The following is a 21496-nucleotide window of genomic DNA, read 5'->3' as shown; positions in this document are numbered from 1 at the left end:
GGGTGTCCGTTCTGCTATCAAAAACCTTGGCCGTAACTATCTATCACCTTCAACTTTCACCTTTTGAAGGGTGGGTGGCACGAAAGGCCCCTTCACCTTTAACCATTTTCTTCCAATAGTGCTTTCCTAACCCCCTTCTCCATAGGCTCATTTTCTTTCCAAATCCTACTCATTGGTATGAAACTATAGAAATAATGTTTCAGTCAACAAATATGGGAAATAAACAATCTGATGACAGATGGGCAGAAATCTGATGATTCTGTAGAGTATCTAGAGTCCTTGGTTTGAAATTGTGTAAGCTGTGATGAGGATTTTTTGTCTTGGTGCCATTCATCAGGAATACCACAGTCAAGTGATTTGATTAGTGTTGGGATGATTTATGTAAGTGCAGTTGGAACTTTTAAACATTGAGTTTGCAGAACTTTTGTCATGGAGGCTGTTCTCCTTTAAGTTTGCATTAGCAGAATACTTTGCCTAAAGTCTTGTTTTCTAGGTTTCCACTGAAGATAAACTTTCACTCCTAATCAGCACAGACGTTGTACCATCGTTAGGAAAATCCCTTTCAGCATTTAATGTGATGAGAACTGACGTGCCTCCAATTATTTTCAAAAATGTCTCTACTTTGCATGTGAACACGTAGCACATCGATTTGTTTCTAAGCCCAGTCTTCTGTCAATATACATTTATTGTTACCCCTTTTATAGAAGCAGTATTACTAAGCGCAAATACCATCAACTTTGAATTTGGGAATTATAGCTTTTTTGAATTTGCTCATGGGCTGTGGGCATTGCTAGTATGACCAGCAATTATTGTCTATCTCTAATCACAATTAACTGAGCAGCTTGCTAGGCCACTTCAGAGGTCATTTGAGAATCAACCACAGTGCTGGAGAGTCACACTTGGCCAGACCTGGAAAGGATGGCAGATTTCCTTTACCTACATGATATAATCTGAGTTTTTTATGACAATCTGGTAGTTTATACACTCTCTTGGTACTCTAGCTTTTTATTCAAGATATTTTTATTAATGACATTTAAAATTCCCAGCTCCCATGCTGGGATTTGAATTCATTGCTCTGGATCGAGGCTGCTGGATTACCAGTGCTGTAACATAACCACTCTACTAGTTTTGGGATTTTGACTCCATACTAAACTCTAAGAAAATTCTTGTCAGTTGATATTGGCAAAAAGAAGTTACTCATTTAGAATGTAAACTAATGAGGTTTATTGGACGACAAAGATTAATACTTAACTTTCTACTCGTTGATTCATGGCCTGAGACGTACTTTCCCGTGGATCCCAGGACATCTGGGGTCTTCGCCGCTTGGTTCATTGAACTTGGTCTCTTATGACATTTGTTGAAGTTGTAACTTCGCCAACTTATCATACAAAATCTCTTACAGCTATAAGACTTCAACTTTTAATTTCCCAGTTTACCTTAACTGCTGTAGCCTATAACATGTTTCATAACTACGTGTTGATTGCGTGCTCTCATGCTCACAAGCCGAAAACAGCTTCCAATTACTTGACTCTGGTTTCTAATACTGATCTAGATTTCATACAGAAAACCCTAACCCTAGGGATAATTATGCTGGTCACTTCTGGATTCTTACAGCAATCATAGAAACCCTACAGTGCAGAAGGAGGCCCATCGAGTCTGCACCGACCACAATCCCACCCAGGCCCTACCCCCACATATTTACCCGCTAACCTACACATCTCAGGACTCTCGGGGGCAATTTTTAACCTGGCCAATCAACCTAACCCGCACATCTTTGGACTGTGGGAGGAAACCGGAGCACCCGGAGGAAACCCACGCAGACACGAGGAGAATGTGCAAACTCCACACAGTGACCTGAGCCGGGAATCGAACCCAGGACCCTGGAGCTGTGAAGCAGCAGTGCTAACCACTGTGCTACCGTGCCGCCCCAATCCTCAACCTATGACAATCACCTGACAACTGGCAATGTCCTCCACAAATGCTAACTTCTAGCAGGTGTCCTACTATTAACTTCTAACTTTCTCACATGGCAAAAACCCCTCTTACCTTAGCCTTTGCCTCTGGACAATTGCTTTCTCCTGATAAGTATCCAATTTTTACACCCTTTTTGCAGACTGGTTTTGCAACATTCAGTCTAGGTCGTGCATCTGTGTCAACACCACTAATAACACCTAATTAAATATTTGCAATTCTTCACCAATGACAAGAATGCTTCAGGGGCCCCTATAACGCGCTATCCTTAGCTTGCACTCTTAAGTTTACATTCCAGCCCTCTGTCCATTCTTCTAACCCTCTGTCCATTCTTCTAACCAATCAGCATCCCAGTCTTGGCTTCTGTTTACTGCTAATGCTAAATTCATTGGAACTCAAATGTGCAAATGTTTTCCAACTATAGTTCTCCAATAAGTAGTGGCCATTTTTCCTGGTAGTTTGTGCAATGTATTGGCTAGCTATTCACTGAAATGTTATCAGACCTGAGCCTGATTCTGTTCTCATTGTAATTTAATCACACCAGATAGTACTTGGGAACAACAACCCTGGTAGAGTTTTTAATTGTAGTCCAGAGCTATGCTGCAACTTTAACTCTGCCAGCTGAGATTGGTTAACTTGGCATAGACCAGAGATCAATCCTGGAAATTGTATACTTGGTGATATTTACCCTATGTATTATTGGGAAAAGTTCAATCTTTTCATAATGAATTCTTCCATTCCTCCCCTTCCAAAATATAGTTGGTATGAATGTGATGGTAATTTGTGAAATCTGTCTTTTGTTTAGGAACAGGAAGAAAATAAAGGAGCCACAAGCTGGCCTGAGTTTTACATCGATCAGTTGAACTCTATGGCAGTCGTGAGTAGCTGTTTAGTGTTTGTCTACGTTTGTAAACTAATTTATTCATCGCGTGGACTCATCATTCCATTAATACTTTTCTACAATGCATTTTGCTATACAAGAAGCTGTTCAAAAAGTCCTTGAATGAATTGGGGTGGGAAACAACTATTCAATTGCAACTCGATTTTAAAATGTTAAGTTTCTCTCAATATTAATCTTTCTTCAAATTCCTAGAGCACTTTTGCACCTTCAACTTTAAGCTGTAAGAGCTTTGACCTCCCAAAGAGAACCCTTATCTTTCTTCTTATTCCTGGTTTTAAATGCATTCACTAGTTCCTAGTTTTAAATGCATTCAATGGATGTAAGAAGATCAAGACATTTAAGCATTGGGGCTGAAAACCTGTAACACCACTTGGTTAACACAATCTTCCTCTTGAAGTGTATATTTTGCACACTTGGCTATGTGAACGGCAGAAAATTACCATCATTGCTCAGATATGCTTTCTTTGAATTAACCACTATATTTCTTTCCTTTCTAAACGATTTTCTCCTTTCCTGAAAATACTGAGGGTCGCGTTCCTTGGATACCGATACACCTCTGGTGCCTCATCCAAAATATGTTGAGAAATATGTTAACCTTGCCCAAGACTACCAATAAGTGATTTGATCACCGTGGAGAAACCAAGCTTAATGTGACCTTGTGCAATATCGGCACATGCATCTCTAGGAAAGGCCAATGGATGTCAAACAAAAGGGGAATTTGGACTAGTCCTTTCAGACCAGGGGTGCAATATCAATTAATATCCCTACTAGCTGAAATCAGAAAAATCTGTATAGATCAAGGTTTAAACCCAAGTCCTTCCTGATCTGTACAGACCAGCTTCTCACTGGATAACTGTTTGAACCACTGCAGGTTCCCAGTGTGATGCTCTTTATTATGGTTTTCAGACTGGGTTGTTACAAAGCTGTACCTGGCCTGCATCAAAGTGCATAGTACACCAACTAGAATCGATGAGATTTGCACTGGAAATGTTTATCCTGATGGATTATTTTTGACTTCACTTGGTACAAGTTTAACGTTCTTTTGATATGCCTTGGGATTGCTTCCATTTATGCTGTACTGTATTGGCACTTGGTTTTGCTGCTGATCTTGAATTTAAGGTTGGGTTTGAAGGAGAAAGGAATCACAAAGTCAGCTTTTAAATTTCAAAAGGGGTGAGGAATGATTTGAACTTGGCAAACTGCAATGGACCACAGACAAATAGGAAATATTCAAAGTATTTGGTACATTACAAAATCAGTACTCGTTACCAACAAACATAGGCTCTATTTGTGTAGTTACACAACCACAGTCTACAGCAAAGTTGGATTCCCTATCAAGCTATAAGAGATAAGCTATTAGCACTCAAATGCACAGAAAACTGGAAATTCAGCAGACGGTGAGGTTTAAAAAGATGTGAAAAGATTTTGGAGCAAATATCAAAACTCTTATAAATATAATAAATATATTGAGAAAATAGTGGTAAAGGCGCATTAAAGATACAGGTGAGACTATAATTGACAGGAAACAACATACTACTTAAATGAACACTGTAGGAAAAGGATCACAAACCAGCGATTGTAATCACTTCATCATTGGCAGCCATGGCTTCGGCTGTCCTGGCTCTACACACTGGAAATTCCTCCCTAAATCTCTCTGCCTCTACCTCCTTCCATTTAAGACTCTCCTTAAAACTCCACCTATGGCCCGCCTGCCCTTGCATCTCCTAATGTGGCACAGTGTCAAACCTGTTAAGTGCCTTAAAACGCTTGTCAGTTAGTACAAAATAACTTGGAAATAAGTCAAGGAGAGACATTTAGTGGATTAATACAAATTTTGGATAAAAGAATAATGATGAAAATAATGGAACTTAAAATGGAAAAACCTCTGGGACATGATGGTTTCCACCTCACAATATTAAAAGAAATAGATGAGCAAATTGTAAATCCATATGTAATATTCTCCAATGACCTGTTTTTTTTACCCAGCTTTATTGAAAACATGGCTGAGGTAACAATGGGGAGTTCTATATCCCAGTTTGAGATGATACTAAGGAGACACTGAGTTGTCTAGATTAGGGCAAAAAATAATAAAGGAATGTAGACAGAACAAATGAGAGAACGAAGCTATAGAAAATGGGAGTTCAATGTGAGGTCATCCCAAATAATTTCTTAATGGAAGCTGTGGTGGAGCAAAGATTTGTTACACAAGTGATGATCAGCTACAGAAAATTATTAAAAAGGTTAATGAAATGCTGGTCTTTATCTGAAGGATTGAAATACAAAATTGAGTATGTGATTCTTATGTTGTACAAGGCCTCATTTGTATTCATTTCTGGGCACCAAACCTCAGGAAGGATATATTGACATTGGAAGCAGTGAAGTGCAGGTTCACTAGCATTATGCCTGGGTGCAAAACATGGGAGCAGGTTGCATAAACTTGGTTTGCATTCCATTCCAGTTGGAAGTTCAGGTCTGATCTAATTGAGGTGTTTAAAATGATAAAGGCATTTGTTGGTTGGATACAGTGAAACTGTTTCCCAGGTGGAGGAATCCAGAACAGTGGGCCATATTCTTAAAATTATAACCAGGCCAGAGTGGAATCAGGAAGAATATTTTCAGAAAAAAGTCAGTTGAAATCTGGAACTGCGCCTGAAAAAACAGTTAATTGAAATCTTCAAGTGAGATTAATTTTTCTTTTAGTTGATGTGGGATATGGAGCAAAAGCAAGTAAATGTAGTGGTTAGAAATTAGCTATGATCTAATTGAATAGTGAAATGAACTCGAGGGCTGAATGGCCGGTTCCTGTTCCAGTCTTCATAGAAACAAATGCACTTCGGGTGACTGTTGCGTAGTAGTAATGTCACTGAGCTAGTAATCCAGAGTCCCAGGCTAAAGCCCTTGGATATGGGTTCAAATCCCACTATGGCAACTGGTTGAATGCAAATTCAATTCATAAATCTAGAATTGAAAGTTAGTCTCTGTAATGGTGACCATGAAATGGTCATTGTTGTCAAAACCCACCAGGTTCAACAGATTTTCTTCCCTAAAGTTCATTAAAGTCCTTAACTGGCCTGGGCCTACATGTGTCTCCAGACCCCCACCAGTGTGATTGGCTCCTGAAAGCCAGGGCCATTCAAGAACAATTAGGAATGGGCAATAAGTGCAGGCCTTGTCAGTAACGCCCACACCCCATGATTTTTTTAAAATTAGTACTTTGAACATATTTATGGAGTGCTGAATGTGTTCTCCTAGTGCCAATAAAATGCATTTTGTTAGAGATCCCAATTGGCTTCCCTCATTAATTTGCTCTTGACTGAACAGTGAAACTGACCTAATTACTTGGGTTTGATATTTACCTCTCCTCTGAATTTCCATACCACCCCGAGCCCATAAATTAGAGATGCTTCACATTAAGAAGTCTTAATTAAATAACTAAATGATGCCGATGTTGAAAAAAGAATTGGAGCACTCTGGTAAGACCACATTTGGAAGACTGTGTACAGTTCTGGTCACCCTATTATAGAAAGGATATTATTAAACTAGAAAGCGTGCAAAAAAGATTTACTTGGATGCTACGAGGACTTGATGGATTGAGTTATAAGGAGAGGCTAGATAGACTGGGACTTTTTTCTCTGGAGCGTAGGAGGCTTAGGGATTAGTCTTAGAGGTCTATAAAATAATGAGGGGCAGAGATCAGCTAGATAGTCAATATCTTTTCCCAAAGGTAGGGGAGTCTAAAACTAGAGGGCATAGGTTTAAGGGGAGAGATGCAAAAGGGTCCAGAGAGGCAATTTTTTCACATAGGGTGGTGAGTGTCTGGAACAAGCTGCCAGAGGTGGTAGTAGTAGAGGCGAGTACAATTTTTTGTCTTTTAAAAAGTGTTTAGACAGTTACATGAGTAACATGGCTATCGAGCGATATGGGCCAAATGCGGGCAATTGGGACTAGCTTAGTCATTTTAAAATTAAAAAAAAGAATGGCATGGACAAGTTGGGCCGAAGGGCCTTTTCCATGCTGTAAACCTCTATGACTATGACACTTCCATCATGGATTTCTTGATAACTCGGTGCTGCTTAAGCTGGTGGCCATGTTTCAGCCCCAGAGCTATTCTGTGCTGGCTACTGCTGTGTTGAATTAAATGGCTCCATTTAGGCCAAGTTATTTAATGTAGCTCCTTAATGTCAGTGAGAAGCTTGGGTTATATGTTGGAAAAAAAAATGGTGTTTTTTTTTCTACACACCTTTCTTGTATCAGCCAGTCAAGGTGACCTTGATGGTTGTGCAGAATTGCAGCACAGACTTCTATGATTTCACCCTAGAGATTGACTGAGAAGCAGAGGCGTTAGTCATAAAATTATCACAAAAAAAATGGATAAACATGGTGTCAGCAGATGTGCTCATTTTCATCACAGTTTTCACATGCTGTAATAATGAAATGAATTTGTGAGCTGACCATTATTTTCTTTTTTAGAGAAAATCACTCTTGGCTTTGGAAAAAGAAGATGAGGAAGAAAGGAATAAAACCATTGAGAGTTTGAAAACCGCACTAAGAACACAACCAATGAGGCAATCTTATCTTTTGATCTATAATTATGTGATTGTGTATTAAATAAATAATTCAGAATTTTAATTCTATGAATTAATTGCAGTTAATTTCTATAACATGCTCTTGTGGCTAAAATGCTTACTTTAGGCTCTTAATTTGCACTGTTCAATTTGTGTGTTGGCAGATCAGTATAAGGAGTACAAAGCTTTTCAAAGATGACTTTTGTTATTTCGTTTGACTAAGATCACTGTGCATCATGAAAACTGAAAAATTACATTACACTGTTAGGAACCTCCATTTCAACTTGTTAGTTGCTTAAAATTATCTGCAAATGAATAGTAGCCCTCCCCGCCCCCCCAACCCAAAAGCATAGTTCTTCCTGATGCAAATAAGTTTGTTATTAACTATTCATCTAGAAAGACACCAGTCTGTTGTGTGCTTTAAGTTGTATAGGATCAACTGGATTATTTCATTTGCTTTTTTTTGAATTTGGTGTTCTTCTGTTTGACAGGTTTGTTACCCGGTTCATTGACTTGGATGGGTTAACATGCATTCTGAACTTTCTGAAAAGTATGGACTATGAAACATCAGAATCTCGAATACATACCTCTCTAATAGGCTGCATTAAGGCATTAATGAACAACTCTCAGGGCAGGGCCCATGTTTTGGCTCATGTAGAGAGTATTAATGTAATAGCTCAAAGTCTTACAACAGAAAATATAAAGACTAAAGTAGCAGTCCTGGAAATTTTGGGTGCTGTGTGTTTGGTGCCAGGTGGTCACAAGAAGGTATTGGAGGCAATGCTGCACTACCAGAAATTTGCAAGTGAAAGAACACGCTTCCAGGTACAGTTTGTGCACAAGTTGAATTGCAAAATGAAAATGTACAAGTCAAATGGAATTAAGGCAATGCTAATTCATTTAAAGATCTGCGCACCCACCCGTTAAAATAATTCTGAGGAATATGGTTAAATCCGTTTCTCCTGACTTCCTGCAAGAAACCTTTCTGCCTAATTGCTTTTCAACTTTGTCGCCAGCCAATTGGAGCAGGGACATTTTATTCAGATATAATGCAGACTGATCAAAATGTGACACGTGCAGTTTTTTATTATTTTGCCTCTAGATCCCTTAACTTTGTAAATATCAAGCCTTTTATCGCCAGATTGTGATTTGTGCAGTTTCTACGAATGGAAGTAATTTGTGAGCTTTCGTTCACCACCTCACATATTACTTTTTAAAAAAGTAAATGATACATTTTGCTTGAAATTTCAGTCAGACTTTGTAGTTCTGTAATTTAAATATTGAAGTCATATTTGTTCTTTTGTTTTAATGCATTATTATACCATGTGCTAATGTGAATGCATAAATATGCCAGGTAAGGATCTACTCGATGCTTCCAACAAGGTCCATTTTACTCAACTAAGCACCACTGTGGGTTGCATATGTTGAAGTTGCTTCTCAGCAAGCTCAACACAATCAGAATGTGACTTGTCTTTTCTACTTTAATTAGTACCTTTACTAAAGTTTGCCTTTATGAATTGTTCTCCACCAATTTTCCTGATCTGACCATTCAGTAGATTGTTTACTAATTCTTATAAAGTTAAAAATGTCAATGCTGAAAAGTGACTTTGGACAATCGATTGAATGGTTAATAGCTAAAGGGCCTAAATGGGGAGCACTTGCTATCTATTGCAAAAATATTTTTCAGAATCTCATCAAAAAAATGCCTTGTTGGAGCAAGTATGATTTGTACCTACATGATCAGGAAAGTCAGATGTATCCGGTTGCGTAAAGAACCTTTATTTACATCCAGCTACAGGCAGTGAGCTGTGTGAAGAGGCCAGGTCTGCCATCCTTTTTGATTGCTGATTCAAAGCTGGCAATTCTTTACCCCATACTAAGTAGAGCTGGATATGAGACAGGATCAGCTGGGATGAGGAAAGGCACATCGCCTTGTTGACTTTGTACATCGGCACAAAAGCATGAATAATCAGTGGCAGATGTGTAGTATTCTCAATTGTAATGACACCTAGTTTATGAAACAAATTCGATGCTTCCATATCAAGATTCTGACATTTTATGGATTCCAAGAGGCAACAGGAAATTGATTCACCTTCCCTATAGCTCTTCCAAATTTCCCCAATCAGGATTGATCACACATTAGTAAATTGAAAAGGAACGAACAGTGTTAATAATTCATCGATATGAAGCATCGTCTCGGAGAAGATCAGCGCAATATTAAAGTTACTTTTAAGAGATTGAAAAAGAGATAATTGATCATTTGTCCTGTATTTTTCCCTTTATTAAAGCCTCAGTATATATTTTACAGTGACCTGCACATCAATATTCAGATCTTGTTTTTCATGTGATACAAAGAAAGGTAATGAAATGATTTGGGGAAATGTTTTAGACAGACTGGACAGGATTCTCTGGCCTCCCTGCAATATGTTTCTTGGGGCAGGAGATGGATTTTTCATTGACTGCACCCTGTGGAGGGTGTATGCTATCGGTGGAACCAGAAGGTTCCGTCAGCATGAACAACTGGAGAATTCTGGCCAATTTGTTGATCAGAATTTAGATTTTTGATTAAATTGCAATCCCTCAGGAATGATAGAATTTGCTTTTCAATTTGAGATTACCACAGAAAAAGTAAAAACACTAGATACCTCAGTAATGGAAACTGAAAGTGGTTACATCGCTTTTCAGTGTATTTTCTTGTGCCATACAATATTGTTTTCTTATCAAATTGTGTGGTTCATGTTCTCTCCTTCAGACATTAGTCAATGACTTGGACAGAAATACAGGAAGATACAAGGATGAAGTGAACCTAAAAACTGCCGTCATGTCTTTCATTAATGCTGTCCTAAGTCAAGGGTCAGGAGAGGTAAGAAATTTCATCTCAACTGTTCAGGGGGTTGATATTTCATGCATTCATAGATGTTGACAACACAGAAGGAGGTCATTCTGCCCATTGTGTCCACATTGGTAAACAAAGATCTGATTACACGAGTCCCAATTTCCAGCACTTGGCCTATAGCCCTGGAGGTTACGGCAACGCAAGTGAATATCTAAATACTACTAAAATGTTACGAGAGTTTCTAACTCAAACACCTTTTTTAACAGAGAGTTCCAGACTCCCACCACCCTCTGGGTGAAAAAGTTTCTCCTCCACTCCCCTCTTACAGTTATAGCTCTCGCCGTAAATCTATGCTTCCTGCTCATTGAACCTCTACTAATGGAAAAAATTCATTCCTATTCATCCTACCTATGCCCGTCGTAATCTTGTATACCTCTTATCAGATCCCCGCTCGACCTTCGGTACTCCAAGAAAATAATTTCCAACCTATCCAATCTTTCCGCATAGCTCAGGCCCCCCCAACCCAGGCAGTACAAATCTCCTCTGCACCTTCTCCAGTGCAATCATATCCTTCCTATAATGTGGTGACCAGAACTGCACACAGTACTCCAGCTGTGACCTAACCAGTGTTTTACATAGTTCCAACATGAGCTCCCTGCTCATGTATTCTTTGCCTTGGCTAATAAGGGCAAATATCCCATAGCCTTATCTACCTGCCCTGCCACCTTCAGCGATCTGTGAATATGCACTCCAATGTCTCTCTGATGTCTGCACTTTGGGGTCCTACCATTGAGTGTAATCCTTTGCCCTGTTAGCCCTCCCCAAGTGGAATGCCTCACATGTTTCCAGGTTGAATTCCATTTGCCACAGCTCTACCCACCTGACCTGTCCATTGATATCCTCCTGCAGTCTATGGCTATCCTCCTCACTATTTACCAACCTATCAATTTTCATGACATTCACTGACTTTTTGCATACCCATCACATTTAAGTGATAACAAATAACGTCCTGAAATGGAACCCCACTGGAAACACACTTCCAATTATAGAAACGTCCCTCTACCATTGCCCTCAGCTTCTTGCCTCTCAGCCAATTTGTATCCAGTGTGCCACTTTGCCTTGGTTCCCATGGGCCTCTACTTTCCTGACCAGTCTGCCATGAGCAACCTTATCAAAAGCCTTACTAAAGTCCATGCCTATTGTGTATCAACTTATCTGAGTGCAGTGTAAAATTGCTTGTTGTTGACTGTTTCCACACTAATACCATTGCCAAGTTCCCCCCCACCCTACCCAATTAACAATTTAGATTTTTAAATCTTTATCCATGGAGAAAGTGAAATCTGTTGTTATATCACTGTTTATTTCATTTCAATAGGAAAGTTTGGATTTTAGAGTACATCTTCGATATGAATTTTTGATGTTAGGTATTCAACCCGTTATTGACAAATTACGTGAACATGAAAATGCAACTTTAGATAGGTGAGTGTACTTCAATTTTCAAAAAGTAAAATTGAAACTATTTTCTTGTGCCATTCTTATACTAATTTTAATCATTTGCTAGGCATTTGGATTTCTTTGAGATGCTAAGAAATGAGGACGAAATGGAACTAGCAAAAAGGTTTGATATGGTAAGTAGATGAGTTGCTGTCTGTTATATGCCGTTTCAAAGTATGAAAATGAATACAAAGTTTGCCCTGTTAACTTATGACTGAACATATTACTTCAGGTCCACATCGACACGAAGAGTGCCACCCAATTGTTTGAACTGGTTAAGAAAAAAATCAGCTATACAGATGCATACCCGCACTTTATGTCAATTCTCCATCATTGTCTCCAAATGCCATGTGAGTACTGTACAACATTTTATTTTGCAAACTGTTCATTTATTTTTTCAGTTGAAGGGTAAGGGGGTTTTCTGGGGGCTTCCCTCTGGTGCCATGTATTAAGCTGAACTCAGCTAACCCACAGACTCGTGAATGACAGTATACAGTTAAAGCCGTTATTTATTGAGCAACTCTCATTGGGAGAGAGACAGCTGGAGGAACCCAACTTCTTCTCTCTGTTAGAGTACATGTGGAAAACAGATATATCTTTTCGAAGATTTTGTTTCTCCCGCCCAACTTGTCATCCACACTGGATGACCCAATTACGTTAGTACACATTATTTACCTTGGCCAATAGCATTCCACCTTGTAACAGAATTAGAAATTCATTGGTCAATATGACCCAGACGTTCTTATTTTCTCTCTCAAGGATCTCCCTAATCATCTGCAAATCATGGGAAAAGGAGTCATTTCTCTGTTGGCTAGCTACACCTTATCAGTAGAAGCTGAATACTTCTATTCACTGCAACTAGAAGCTAAATACTGCATTCATTTTAAAACCTTGGTTGCTTGCAGCTGCATGGTCTCCTACTGATATTCTATACCTTATTATTTCCAAAGAATGTGGCCTGTCTAATTCTTCTCATTTCCCATTTATGCTCCAAGGTAGGCTGCATCTTGGTCAATGAATACAAGACATAGATAATGAATAGAAGACATTTGAAAATACATTTTAAATCTACAATACTATTTCAAAATTCTCTACCAGTGATTATATATGTGTTTATGCAGACAATACCTTCACATGATATATAGGCGAGTCTATTTTTTTATAATAGTCTTAAATCCCAGGGGTTTCTCTATTTCTACAAAGAGTAAATAAAATGCAAGGAAGTCTAAAACTTGATCTGAAAATATGGTCAACCCATTAAATTAGTGTGACATATCTGAAATATTGTTGAAATATGTTTAAAATTAAATGATATAGCTTATTCCCCAGATTTAATCTGCTAGAACAGTACCAACTTTTTCAAAGTAACAATGTGCATCCATATTGCTTTCATAACAGTAATGCTGTTGGATACCTAATCTTTTCATCAACTGGTTGTACTCATGCAGAAGCCTCAATAATATAACTATTCAAGTTTATGTTGTGGATTTATTTTTGAATAGTTCTCTCTCTCTCTCCTTTGTTGATCTTACAATTTTCATTGAATACTATTTCAACTGATTTGTGAATTCTGCTCCTGATTTCATTCCACTTTAATAGTTACCTCCTTTTCAACACCCTCCCCCAGATAAGCGAAGTGGAAACACTGTACAATATTGGCTACTACTGGATCGAGTATTGCAGCAGATAGTTTTACAGAATGATAAAGGGCATGATCCTGATGTTACACCTCTGGAAAACTTCAATGTGAAAAACGTTGTTAGAATGTAAGTCTGGGTCCCTGTAGTTTTTTTTTGTTTTAGGATTATAGCATTAGAACATCTTATTTGTGAAGAATTTTACTTATGAAGAATATTATGTTCTCATTGTGTGCTAAAACTTTGTGACTTTTTAAAATTACTGTTCAATGTAAATAGGTTGGTTAATGAAAATGAAGTCAAACAATGGAAGGAACAAGCAGAAAAAATGCGAAAAGGTACGATCATTATTCGCTTGAGAAATTTAGTGTTTTTAACTTTTTTTTGGCTCTGATGGGTACTGTTCAGTATTCTGAATAGCTTTAAATGTAATTCTACTTCCCCCACCAAATTTTCTTATTCTCTTAAAGGTGCTGACTGTTACTCAATCTGCTGTTTCATAGGCATCAATATCCCCCAATAACTCTTCAAGAGTAGTAATTCTTCATGCAGAAATTTAGACTGTGAACAGGAGTAGACTGTACATCATGTAGACCCTCACAGCTAATGTGATGTGCTTGCATGCTCTTTTTATCAATCCTCCAGCAGCAGTCAGTGAATAGCAACCACGAGCACAGCCCCATGACTGACTATTCTCTTCCTATCTGTATCTCAAGGCTGCTGAGGATAAGTGTGACCCTCTAAAATCTGCATTATCTAAGACCAATTAACCCTGTACAGAACAGGATTTGAATCTGGGATCCTCTGTGTGGGTATTTTTTCTTTCTGGTAGGGCTTGGGTTTTTTAATCTAGCTTTGGCAAGCAACGCCAAACATTTTAATAAAATCTAATTAATGGGAGCTATTGTTTATATGAGAGTGCTTTTTTTTTTTGCTGATCAATAATCTAAAAAGATTTTTGATTACAGAGCACAATGAGCTACAGCAAAAACTGGAGAAAAAAGAGCGGGAATGTGAAGCTAAAACACAGGAAAAGGAGGAGATGATGCAAACACTGAATAAAATGAAAGAAAAACTGGAAAGAGAATCTCAGGAGCATAAAGCTGCCAAGAAACAGGCAGCTGATCTTATGGCCCAGATCCAGGATCTAAGCAATGCAAGTTTCTACATGTAGTTAAGCATGTTTTACCACTTGTTAAATGTAAACAGTACCACATTTGGTACTTTAGCTAATTGTAGTACACAGTTGAAAAGCCATATATATTACATTTGACCTGAGATAAGATGTTGAGAACATTAATATATTGATTGGTGTGCTGCAGTTTACCATAAAAGTGTTTAGAGTTCAGTGTTAAAATATGGACAGCTCTTTGTCTAATGCTTTCTTTGCAATTTTGCTTCAATTTTAGAGAGCAAGGTATTCTGGAGTTCCTGGCGGCCCCCTTTCAACGCCTGGAGCCCCTGGTGGACCACTACCACCTTCTGCACTTCGTCCAGTTGGGAATATTCCTGCTCCACCACCACCCCCTGCGCTTGGTGGATTGCTGCCACCTCCACCCCCACCACCACCACCCCCACCTCCAGGTGGACCCCCTCCACCTCCAGGCCTGGCACTCTTGGGTGGTGTACTACCTCCTCCTGGAGCCCCCATGGGTCAAGGATTGAAGAAGAAAAATATTCCACAACCAGGAAATGCTTTAAAATCCTTCAACTGGTCCAAGTTACCAGAGGTGAGTTGCGCACGATTAATATTATAAGAAACAGTAGGATATGCCATTTTTGGTTTTAATCTTGTCTAAAATTGTTTTATTTACTTTGACTGAATTTAAAGTTTACTGAGCTGTTAGAGTAATTAATCTTCCTAATATTTCCAACTTTAAAATAAGGCTTACAATATGTGTACAATTACATGATCTATGTTCAACAACAAATTGGAAATATGTTATAAGAAACAGCAAATTCATTAATTTGAGGCCTGTTTTATAATTTCTGCACAATGATGATCTGCATTTTGAACCTGTCATATAAATTTTTAAAAATTAAATTGCTTTTTGTAGAACAAACTTGGGGAAACAATCTGGACAGAAATTGATGATTTGAATGTTTTCAAAGTACTTGACTTGGAAGACATAGAGAAGACATTTTCTGCTTACCAAAGGCAACAGGTAACTAAAATGAGTGAAGTTCCGAAGCAGGAACAAGTGATCAGATGAATTATTAAATTATATGTGGTTACCTTGTTTTGTTTCTCATATTGGATTACTGTGAAATATGTAGTGCCTATCTTTTAGCAATGGAACAATACATTCCTTGAATTCAATAATGTTTAGCAGTTAAAATAACATGCTTAGTTTAATGATAGATGGACTAATTATTCAACATGTTTCTAATAGTTACAGAATCCCTACAGTACAGAAGGAGGCCATCTGGCCCATTGTGTCTGCACTGACAACAATCCCAACACCACCTATTCCCGTAACCCCACATATTTCCCTGCTAATGCCCCTGACACAAGGGGGCAATTTTTTTAGCATGGCCAATCCACCTAACCTGCACATCTTTGGAATGTGGAAGGAATCCAGAGCACCCAGAGAAAACCCACCCAGACACGGGGAGATTATGTACACCACACAGTCACCTGAAGCTGAAATTGAACCCTGGTCCCTGGCGCTGTGAGGCAGTAGTGCCCCTTCTGCTGTATCCACAAATGTATCAGCAACATGATCTAAATATTGTTTAGAATGCAAATCAGAAAGGACAGTTAACAAATCAATCTTGTAATACTGTGACAATTACCAATGCAGCACTGAAGCAGAGGAGATTCAACAGGTTTGAGGGTTAAATGGCCTACTCCTACTCCACTGTGTTCAGTGGAAGTTTTTTAAAGTTTTTTTTTGATTGGATACACATGCTGATACAACAAAGTGTCACTAGATTGGAACCCTGGGATGAAGGAATTGCCCTTTGATCAGTTAAATAAATTGAGTTTATATTCTGTGGAGTTTACAAGAACGAGAGGTGGCTTCACTGAAATGTACAAAATTCTGAGGGGGTTTGAGAGGGTGGACGCTGAGAGATTGTTTCTGACAGTTGGTGAATCCGAAACACAGGGACTCGGCCTCAAAATAAGGGGCCAATCATTTCGGACTGAGGTGAGGAGAAATTACTTGACTGTGTTGTGAATCTTTGGAACTCTGAGGATGTCCTATCATTGAAGGCTGGGATAAACCGGTTTTTGACCTCGCAGGGAAATAAGGAGTGGGTGGGAAAGTGGAGCTGAAGCTCAAGTTTGGCCATGAACTTGACTGCCCATGTGGCCTACACCTCCTATTTCTTGTGTTCTTGTGAAAGCTACGTTCTCTGCCTGCTGAGACATTGACGAGGAGTAATTAATCAAAGATCCTCACTGAAAGAGAGAGAAATTAGAGGAAACCACTTTATACTCTCGAGTTGGTTGAAGTATTTGCGACCGTAGCACCTTTTTAAAGGTAAAATGAACAAAGTTAAACAAAAGAATCTAGTGGGCTACTCGGAGGACAGGATAATGTGATTAGTTTTGTATTGCTCTAGGCAAAGAGAGACAGAGCTTCCTTTTATTCTAGAGCTGCTACATTTCCATTCATTTCAGCATATTCTTTTTCTGCTTAAAATTTTAAAAGCATTGTGCGAATCGCCTTTAAGTTTTGCAAAAAGTACTGGTATTGCAGAAACGTTTGACTTTTTTAAATTGACTCTGATTTGCATGCTATAGCTTGTTGCTTTATGATGAGCAGCATTACTGCTTATTACCCAACACGTTCAGACACTCTAAACCCTTTCAGCAATATGGGCATGTTTACAAGCTCCAGTAAAAATTACCAAAATGGCATTAGTTTTCACAGGATTGAAGTGTTACAAATTTAAACAGTCCCTTCGAATCATTTTAATTTCGTATCCATTTTGACATTCTGTGCACGCCCTATTGGGTGTAGGTAATTTGATAACTTCAGCAATGATGTTGTTATCCAAGTTCTGATGGAATGTGCACTCATCCGTAACTTCTACTGTGCCTGAGCTTCCTTGTAATGGTGAAAGGGTTATCTTTGGCAGATGGCGTTCTTGCTTGATGCGCATACATCTCCAATCACATTTTTGTTTTGAAAATTCTTTACATTATTGTGCTGTGTCTGTTATTTTGTTTCCCATTTTGCAACAATCGCTGAACTGCAATTTTTTTATTGCTATTAACTGATGCTACCTGTTATCCTCCTTTTGCCTTTGGCCTGCATTTAGGACTTCTTTCTGAGCAATCATTCCAAGCAGGTAAGCATGTGCTTTAATAAAGTGGAAGGAGTCTACTTGCATATAAATCACAGCATGAGATTTCTAGTGGTGAAAATATACATTTGAAGTTAGTGTATGTCACTGGTTTTATTGAGCATGCTCAGCTGTACATTTGTATTGTAACTTGGAGTCAATTAATGCAATTTTTTGTCATCAAGTGAAAACATTGTAACTGTATAAATGGGACTGAATAATTTATGATCAAAGACCACATCATCATTGTCATAACTGCTGCCTGATTTTTGAATAATTTTGAAATTTTACCCATCGCCAAGATAGAAGAGGAAGTAAAATGTTGTGCAGATTAATTTTATCTTATTTAAAAAGCTATTGGAGACAATGCCTCTGGTATTTGTAAAATGGATTATCATTTCATTGTGGTAATATGCATCGTGATCAGTAATAGTATTAACAAAATCTGCACAAAGTTGAAATCCCAAAGACCTTGGTTAACTGCATTAAGTACTCTTTCAAAGATAATGAAATCTATGCTTTGCATCTAAATTTTTAAGGACCTTAAATTGAAAAGTTCCATATTTTATGAACAAGTTATTGGTCATACAGTAGTTTTATTTACTGAAAAAGGATGCAACCATTTTAAATTATAAATATGATTTCTTTGGACTTATTATGTTCTGCATTAAATCACAGGTTTACATTGATTTTTGATAATTGTATAACTATTGGACATGATATTAGACAAATAAAAGGCCTTGGCTATAATTAAGTGCATTAAAGAGCCATGTACGCAGATTCTCCTGAATTTACTCAAATCTTTAACCATTCTTCATGTCCAGCTTGCTTAACTCTACAAAGCGCCTCTGAAGGCTATCTGTGACATTTATCCAGTGTCCACCCTTGCACACTTTGAGCAAGGGTCAGTGGATAGTGATCAGGGGTGAATTCTAACTTAACTTTTTCCCCCCCCCATCAGGGATGTAAAACTAATTGTTCCAATTAATACCTACCAACTTGGCATCAATTATCAAAGACCTTTGTGGTCTTTATAGTTGAATTTCAAATTAGATAGTTTATTTATCAGCATATACTTTTCAATTCTTTTAAGGAATATTTTGCTAAATTTGACAAAAATTACTGTTTTTACATCAACACTGGCAGCAACAAGTTAGTTGTCGTCCATATGTGATGCACAATTAGTCAAGCTGAGGAAATATTATATAACCTTTGCAGTATGTCAGTCAGAGCTTTGTCTAACCCTAAACCTCGCCTATATTGCCCTTAACCTTTTTTTAAAATACAGATTGCAGGGAACTTAAAACTGATTTATTAGTGTCACAAATAGGCTAACACTGCAATGAAATTACTGTGAAAATCCCCTAGTCACCTCACTCGGTATCTGTTCGAGTACACCGAGGGAGAATTTAGCATGGCCAGTGCACCTAACTAGGTGTGGGAGGAAACTGGAGCACCCGGAGGAAACCCAGGCAGACTGCACAGACAGTGATCCAAGCTGGGAATCGCACCCTGTGAGGCATCATTACTAACCACTTAGCTGCCAAACTTGATTTGTTCATAGAATCCCTATAGTACAAAAGGAGGCCATTTGGCCCATCAAAAATGTACCGATCACAACCCACCCAGGCCCTATTCCCATAATCCTACGCATTTACCCTGCTTATCCCCCTGACACTAGGGTCAATTTAGCATGACCATCAACCTAACTTGCACATCTTTGGACTGTGGGAGGAAACCAGAGCGCCTGGAGGAAACCCACGCAGACACAGGGAGAACGTGCAAACTCCACACAGACAGTCACCTGGGGCCGGAATTGAACCTACAACTCCGGCACTGTGAAGCAGCAGTGCTAACCACTGTGCCACCGTGCTGTGTTGTGAAAGAGATTGAATTATTTTGTTGCATGTTTCTACTAATGGTACACTATTCCTGAACAGTGACATATTTGGTCCGAAGTGGGTAATGAGGCCAGTCCACTAAGGTCATCTTTGCCTTAGTGAGAATACATCGATCAATGGGACTATCTTTGTTTGAAAAGTAAATTTACATTTAGAGCTAATCGTGCTTAGAAATATCTTTTAATTATTTTTACCTTTTTAAGTCTCAAACTTTTATAGATTATCCAAATGCCTTGTTGTATTTGGTCCTCCAAATTTGTTTACGAACATGCTATGAACGTTGCCCCATGAATAGAGCTTTACCTAGGCAATTAAGTATTCTCATAGTGCATTCAGCTAACTTACAGTTATAAATTTTTTTCTGCCCACAGAAAGAGACAGAAGCCAATGAAGATGCATTTAATTCCACCAAGAAAGTCAAGGAACTGTCAGTAATTGATGGAAGAAGAGCTCAGAATTGCAATATTCTTCTATCCAGGTAATTGTTTTATAACAAGTACAAGAAAGCATTAAGCTGTTAACAAATAGCTTGCACATTATTATGAATTCCTAAAAGGATTATAAGCTGTTACTGTCACTCAGTTATTAAATGTTCAATGCAATATACATGAAGAAACTGAAACATGTTACTAGCATACCATGGGAACAAGCACAACCTAGAACTATTGCAAACAGTTTGACCAACTTCAGTAGCAATGTCCAGATTGGGGAGGCAATTTGGAAAGTTATCTTTTGTATTCATGTCAAGATGTTACTGATTCTATGCATTAACTCTAGAACATAGTATAAACTCACTTCACCCACTCTCCAGCAGCTGCAAATCTGATTTGGAGAATCCTTCTTGCCTTCCCAACCCCAGCTTTAGATGAGGAAATTAATTCCCTTTCTCCAGATTTGGCAACTCGGGGCTTGCATATCCTTGGCACCTGTAACTCCACTGCTCATTGTGCGTCTTGAAATAAAGTAAAAACATTGTTTGTGCTTGCTTTTCTATCAATGTTTCCTCTTCAACAAACACTGGCTATGTACTGCACTTGCAAACACAACTTGAACTTTGAGCATCATCCTCGTAGTACAGGTTAATGAAATGACTGTGGGTATAGACACAACAGGGACTACAATTGGCTGTAAAGTGCTTTGGGGGGTTATTAAAGGCATGATATTGCTGCAATTCTTTATTTCTTTTTCTGTAAGTGTTTTGGCCACTATAATTTTATTACTGGTTGTGCAAGTGTTGTCCACTGATGCTTGTAGCAACAATTATAATATGAATTAAGAACATTTTGTATTTCACACCCTAATATGCAGATGTGTATCACTCTGAGGCTTATGTTTGATTTGGGGAAAAAGGGGCTGTACTGTTGGGACCGTCTACAACATGCTGGGACAGTACTCTGAAGAACCATATAACTAGGGGAGTAAAGAAGGTTTTTAAATTAAATAGTGGGAACATGGGATAAAATTGGGGTAGACTTAGTAAATCAAAGTAGAGGCAAGGCAAGAGTGAAAAGTATTGATATGGGAAAGGAGAAAGAGACACTGACAGGAAGGGACAGAATACAAATTCCTACAGACTTCTAAGGTGGACAATTCCAAAGGTTCGCTGCCCGTTGAGTGAAGAAATCCCACCTTATCTCAGATTTAAATGGCTTACCCCTTATACTGGGATTATGTCCCCCGGTTTTAGATTCACCAGTCAGGGTAAACATCCATCTACCATGTCACATCCTGAAAAAGTAAGTTTCAGTGAGGTCACCACTTATTCACAACTCAAGGGAATACAGACCCAGTCTCCCCAATCTCTCCTCCGAAGACAATCCCACCATCCCAGGAATTAATTTGCCCTTTCTCACTGCAGAACAGTAACCACGTGGTAGCTGGTGTTATAAAGGAAA

At 38.5% G+C, this 21496-nt stretch overlaps 1 protein-coding gene across 7 annotated transcripts in view; it reads left to right on the top strand.

The window, feature by feature from the left end:
• Positions 1–21496, top strand: part of daam1a (dishevelled associated activator of morphogenesis 1a) — a 151031-nt gene that overhangs the window by 90145 nt on the left and 39390 nt on the right. For 6 of the 7 annotated variants that reach the window (XM_078233824.1, XM_078233827.1, XM_078233831.1 and 3 more), the window contains 13 exons: positions 2777–2848; positions 7343–7437; positions 7929–8262; positions 10190–10300; positions 11649–11752; positions 11835–11901; positions 12000–12117; positions 13395–13533; positions 13684–13742; positions 14373–14560; positions 14814–15134; positions 15462–15569; positions 19973–20079. In XM_078233824.1, the coding sequence (XP_078089950.1) occupies positions 2777–2848; positions 7343–7437; positions 7929–8262; positions 10190–10300; positions 11649–11752; positions 11835–11901; positions 12000–12117; positions 13395–13533; positions 13684–13742; positions 14373–14560; positions 14814–15134; positions 15462–15569; positions 19973–20079 (1823 nt within the window). Of the gene's footprint in view, positions 1–2776; positions 2849–7342; positions 7438–7928; positions 8263–10189; positions 10301–11648; positions 11753–11834; positions 11902–11999; positions 12118–13394; positions 13534–13683; positions 13743–14372; positions 14565–14813; positions 15135–15461; positions 15570–19972; positions 20080–21496 lie in introns of all 7 variants that reach the window. The other variant, XM_078233828.1, reaches the window with a different exon arrangement.

The sequence above is a fragment of the Mustelus asterias genome, chromosome 18, assembly GCF_964213995.1.
Source record: "Mustelus asterias chromosome 18, sMusAst1.hap1.1, whole genome shotgun sequence".
Lineage (NCBI taxonomy): Eukaryota > Metazoa > Chordata > Chondrichthyes > Carcharhiniformes > Triakidae > Mustelus > Mustelus asterias.
This window is presented reverse-complemented; position numbering and strand designations above follow the sequence as displayed.